Below are 6,000 nucleotides of genomic sequence, written 5' to 3'. Positions count from 1 at the left end.
AGAGCAGTCAAGGCACTCTGGATTTCTAAGTTGGGACAGAGAAAAAGTCAAAATCTGGGGGACTCTAGAGGAGACAAATGTGAATATTAAGGTGGAAAGCATTCTAGAAAGCATCAACAGCACATGCAAAGGCCCTGGGGTGGGAAAAAACTTGATGTGTTCAAGAAATGAAGAGACCTCTGTGTCCCATGTACAAGAAGCACAAGGGACAGTCATAGTAAATCAGGCTGAAGATGTGGATGAGGAAAAACCATGGAGGGGCTGACAGGCCATAGTAGTGATACAGGAGCTAAAAAGACATTATTTAGGCAACTGGTGAAAGTAAGAGAGTCCTCAGTAAGGCTTCCCTGTTAAAAAAAAAAAAAGCAGCCCCCAAATTATTTCTTTTCATCTTTACCTCCCCGACCAATATAACCACCACCTTTGCTATTTTCACTCCCATCATCAATCACCACTGCTGTCACAGCCTTCATCACCATCACCATCACCACAACAATCACCTTCACTGCAATTGTCACCTTCAATCACCATCATCACCATCTCTGAAAATATCACCATAATGTAACCGCCACCATCGCTACTACCATCGCCATCACTTTCATCACCTTCACCATCATCGCAACCATCATCACCATCATCATCATCTCTTCCATCATCGTCACCACCACCACCTATACCTCCACCATGACTACCACCACGACCATGATTACCACCGTCACCATCACCACCGCGGCTGTTATTATCACCATCATCATCATCATCATCACCACCACAACAAAGAGCGGTCTGTAGAATCGAGCTACAAACATAAATAAGCAAGCTGGAAGTTTGCGAAGGTCAATGCAGCAGCTGTGCCAATAGGAAAAGGCTCCTTGGAGGCCAGGCAGGTACAACATGGAGGTTCCCTCTTCCCTTTTCTTTATCACCATGTGTGCAGTATAAAAGCAGGCAACATGGTGCCAGCCAGGCAGAGACTCCATCTGCATAATAAAAGATGAGGATGGGGCGGCCAGCTTCTTTGTGTGCTATGCAAACAGCACAGCCAGTCCGACCAATCTCTCGGGCCCTTTGTCAATCAGACAGCTCCTCCGCAAGCTCGGCTGTAAAACCCCATGTATCTCACCACGAGACCGGAAGACCCGCTTGGGAGCCCCTCTCTCTCTGCAGGATAGAGCTTTTCTCTTTTTTCTCTTCTCTTGCCTATTAAACTTCTGCTCTTAAACTCACTGTTTTTGTTTTTGTTTTTGTTTTTGTTTTAGATGAAGTCTCACTCTGTCACCCAGGCTGGAATGCAGTGGCGCAATCTTCGTTCACTGCAACCTCTGCCTCCCAGGTTCAAACAATTCTCTTGCCTCAGCCTTCTGAATAGCTGGGATTACAGGCATACACCACCATGCCCAGCTAATTTTTGTATTTTTAGTACAGACAGGGTTTCACCATGTTGGCCAGGATGGTCTCGAACTCCTGACCTCAGGTGATCCACCCATCTCAGCCTCTCAAAATGCTGGGATTACAGGGGTGAGCCACTGTGCTCGGCGTTAAATTCATTTCTTGTGCGTCCACATCCTTAATTTCCTTGACATGAGAGGATGAACCCGAGACAATGACACTGCTTTAGTAGGAAGTCTGGTGTTTTAAGTCTAATGGAGAACTTTAGAAGAGTTTGCAGCAGGGGAGGCCAGGTGCTGTGGCTCACACCTGTAATCCCAACACTGGGAGGCTGAGGCAAGATTGCTTAAGCCCAGGAGTTCAAGACAAGCCTGGGCTACAAAGTGAGACTCTGTCTCTCTTCAAAAAAAATAATAAAACTAAAAAAAAAAAATTAGCCAGGCGTGGTGGCATGCACCTGTAGTCCTAACAATTCAGAGGACTGAGGTGGGAGGATCGCTGGAGCCCAGGAGTTTGAGGTTGTAGTGAGCTATGATTGTGTCACAGCACTCCAGCCTGGGTAATAGAGCAAGACCCAAATAAATAAATAACTATTTGTTGGAGGAAGGATAGATTTAGAGACCTTTTCTCCCAACTCCTGTGACTGGTTAGGGTTGGTCCAAATAACCAAATAATGTATTACCTTCTATGAGACTTTGGGACTCTTAACTTCTTCTGGCTCAGCAATCATAACCAGTAAGTATCATCTACTGGGGGAAGAGAAAGATATGTGAAAATGACTCCTCTGGAAACTTCGGATACCAACACGGATGCCCTAAAATCTGGTTTACCCAGCTCAAAACCACAGGGTTATTTAAGATTTATTTTGGTCCCAAAGGCACTTCCTCATCCTCAGGCAATGTGATGTAACTTACAGGGCATTTCTTTGTTAGGGTTTACCAACTCAATCATCCTAAAGGTGATCAACAACAGCTAAGCAGAGAAGGTACGGCAAATAAACGAAAAGCAGAACCATGAGTCTGATGGCGAAAGAGGGGAAGCAGTTCGCTTTTCTGATAGTAATTTCATGAGTCAGCTGACCTGAGATACATACATCAATCCTCATGAGATTTCTTCAGCAAGGAAAAGTGGTTGGCTTACGGCACAGTAGGGAGCTTCCAGGGCTGGCTGGCGTGGGATACCTGTACCACAGGAATGCAGGGGTCATCCCTTCTTCCAGGTATGTGTGACTGTAGCAGTGACTGAGACTTAACCTATCCCCCAGTCAGGGGCCACTTTGTTCAACAATTGGTTATTTTCTCCTCCTCTTTCTTCTGCTCTGAACATTCTCACCTTTTCCCTTTGGAGTATAGTTTTCTTCCTGACTACCCTATTCAAAGTATGCTCTCAAATATCCCTAAAATGTTCCTTACCCAATCTGGTAGCTTGGTTTTTTGTTTGTTTTGTTTGTTTGTTTTGTTTTGTTTTTTGAGATGGAATCTTGCTGTCACCCAGGCTGGAGCACAGTGACACGATCTTGGCTCACTGCAACCTCTGCCTCCCGGGTTCAAGTGATTCTCCTGCCTCAGCCTCCTGAGTAGCTGGGATTCCAGGCACACATCACCACACCTGGCTAATTTTTGTATTTTTAGTAGAGACGGGGTTTCACCATGTTGCCCTGGCTGGTTTCAAACTCCTGACCTCAGGTGATCCGCCTGCCTCGGCCTGCTAGGATTACAGGCATGAGCCACCGCACCCAGCCTCTAATAGGTTGTTCATCTTCCTCTTGGCGAGTTTTGTTTTCTAACTGATGTCCTCTCCTTCTTGATAACTTCTGCAACCTAGCAATGCCCTGACTTTTTTCCTTTTTCTCTTGCTATTCTTTCTTCTCCCTCTTTTATCATTTTCCTGTGACAAGAAAATAAATGATAATTTTATTATTAATTTTAGAGGTCATTATATTAAGTGAAATAACTCAGACACCAAAAGACAAATGCCTCATGTTCTCGTTTATCAGTGGGAGCTAAATAATGTGGACACATGGACAGAGAGAGTAGAATGATTAGACGATGAAGACTGGGAAGGCAGAGGGAGTAGAAGGAGAGTGGAAAATGAGAAGTTACCTAATGGGTATGATGTGCATCATTTGGATGGTGGATACTCTAAAAGTCACCACTGCGCAATCAATGCATGCAACAAAATTACACTTGTATCCCATAAATTTATACAAACAAAATAATAATAATCAACATTTTTGAAAACTCACTATGCATCTTACATGCACTAATCTGTTGCATCATCAGTACGCTCATGGGGTATCCTCATCTTACAGCTGAGAAAACCGGGACACAGAGAGGTTATGTTATTTGTCCAACATCACACAGCTAGTAAATAACTGGGATTTGAACCCAAACCATCTGTCTCTGGATCTTTGCTATAATGCTCCTCCCACAGGATCCTTCCTGGGGAGTCTTCTGTTTTTCCACTCCCTCTCCCTATAGGAATCTCCTAATTCCATGGCTTCAACCACCATCTCTGTACAGATGAAATCCCATCCATCTTTCCAGCTCCAGATGAATTAACAATATGGACAGTCCCAATATCAATCAAAGCTTATATTTATTAAGCAGCTACTTTAGCCTGACATTAGGCTTAAATTGCTTTACATTGTCACACAGCATCTCCACATTACAGATAATACATTGCATCATAGAGAAGTTGTGTGAATTGCTCAAAGCCTCACAGCTATTCTGCTGCAGAGGCAGTTGACAGGCCATAAATTTGATCAAAATAATACAAGCTACATTTAAATCCTAATGCCGTGTCTCCCTCACCTTTGTAACCCCTAGCATAGCATCTTATATATAAGAGGTGTTTCAGTATATGTGGAATCAAACGTGAATGAAGCCTGCCTTGTTGCAACTGGAGACAGAGTCCTCGACACTTCCGAGGTGGATTATCAGTGAATTTCCGTCATCCAGGAACTTTTAGCCCGTATCACTAGATGGTACAGGCAAGGGTGAAGACATGAGCATTGGGTCAAGAATTAAGATTCTAGGGTTGGGCATGGTGGCTCATACCTATAATCCCAGAGCTTTGGCAGGCCAAGGCAGGAAGATTGCTGGAGCCAGGAGTTCGAGACCAATCTGAGCAACATAGCAAGACTCTGTCTCCACGAAATACTAAAAAAAAAAAAAAAAAAAAAAAAAATTAGCCAGGCCTGGTGGCACACACCTGTAGTCCCAGCTACCCTGGAGGCTGAGGTGGGAGGATTGCTTGAGCTCAAGAGTTCAAGGTTACAATGAACTGTGATTGCATCACTGCACTCCAGCCTGAGCAACAGAGCTCAAATGATAATATAGGCAGCAAGCCAGAGCAATTAGGCAACAAGAAAGAAAGAAAAAGCATCCAAATGGGAAAGGAGGAAATCAAATGGTGACAGAGGCAGCCAGCGTCAGTGTAGGACTTTCTGCCTGACATTGTGCTCCATACAGTCCCTCATTTGGGTCATCTCCAAAACCCCACAAAGTAGGTCATACTGCCACCCTATTTCACATCAGGAAACTTAGTGAGGTTAAACAACTTACCCAAATTTCCCCAACTAGTGTGCCAGCCACTTAACCCCAGGGGGCCCGTTTCCTTATCTGCAAAATGAGTCAGTGGATGATTTCTAAAGTTTCTTAGAACTCTGGGATTCTGACACACCAATGACTCTTCAGAAACCCTAACTTAAGACACATGCCCAAATTAGTGAGTAATTTGCTGGTTAGACTAAAGACTAATCTCTACCAAACTAAGACTAATCTCTACCAAAAAAAAAAAAAACTTTTAATTAGCCACGAGTGGTATCTCATGCATGTAGCCCAGGAGTGCAAGGCTATAGTGAGCTATGATTGCACCACTCCAACCGGGGCAACAGAAAGAGAACCTGCCTCAAAAAAATAAAAATACAAATAAAAAATGTAGGAGGAAGGAGACTTTAAAGGAAACATCAGCCTGATGTTAAGCCCAGCTGAGAATATTCAAAATGTTCTATGAATGCAATTGCATAAGTAACTGATAACAAACCGGACCTGGCGTCTTCTTAGGGGAAGAGTGAGAATTATGGGAAGAAAAATAACAGTCCCCCCAAAGACATCCACATCCTAATCCCTGGAACCTGTTAATATGTTACCTTACATGGTAAAAGAAACTTTGCAAATGTTGATTAAGCTAAGAATCTTAATATGGGGGTAGTACCCTGAATTTTCCAGGGGGCCTAATATAATAATCACAAAGGTCCTCTTAAGAGGAAGATGGAAGATCAGGAAGACAAGAAGATGCCGTGCTGCTGGATTTAAAGAAGGGGGAAGGGTTTATGAGCCAAGAATTGCAGGCAGCTTCTAGAAGCTGGAAAAGGCAAGGAGACAGATTCTCCCCTAGAGCTTTCAAAAGAAACCAGCCCTGCTAACATTGTTGATTTTAGCCTATAGAGGCTGATTTAAGACTTCTGACCTCCAGACCTGCAAGAGAATAAATCAGTGTTGCTTTAAGCCACTACATTCATGGTAATTTGTGACAGCAGCAATTGGAAACTCAAGAGAGGGATCCAGAAAGATTTAGATTGCTCCCATTGCCAATCTTGAAGAGTCA

The 6,000-nt window shown here is 43.6% G+C and overlaps 1 protein-coding gene across 1 annotated transcript in view; it reads left to right on the top strand.

Annotated features, from left to right (window-relative positions):
* The first annotated feature begins 2,336 nt into the window (after positions 1-2,336).
* ADGRE3 (adhesion G protein-coupled receptor E3) overlaps positions 2,337-6,000 on the top strand; it is a 59,995-nt gene continuing 56,331 nt past the window's right edge. The window contains exon 1 of the mRNA XM_077977963.1: positions 2,337-2,608. Coding sequence (XP_077834089.1) covers positions 2,584-2,608 — 25 coding nt within the window. The 5' untranslated portion in view covers positions 2,337-2,583. The remainder of the gene's footprint in view (positions 2,609-6,000) is intronic.

Source organism: Macaca mulatta, chromosome 19, assembly GCF_049350105.2.
Source record: "Macaca mulatta isolate MMU2019108-1 chromosome 19, T2T-MMU8v2.0, whole genome shotgun sequence".
In the NCBI taxonomy this organism is placed as follows: Eukaryota; Metazoa; Chordata; class Mammalia; order Primates; family Cercopithecidae; genus Macaca; species Macaca mulatta.
This window is presented reverse-complemented; position numbering and strand designations above follow the sequence as displayed.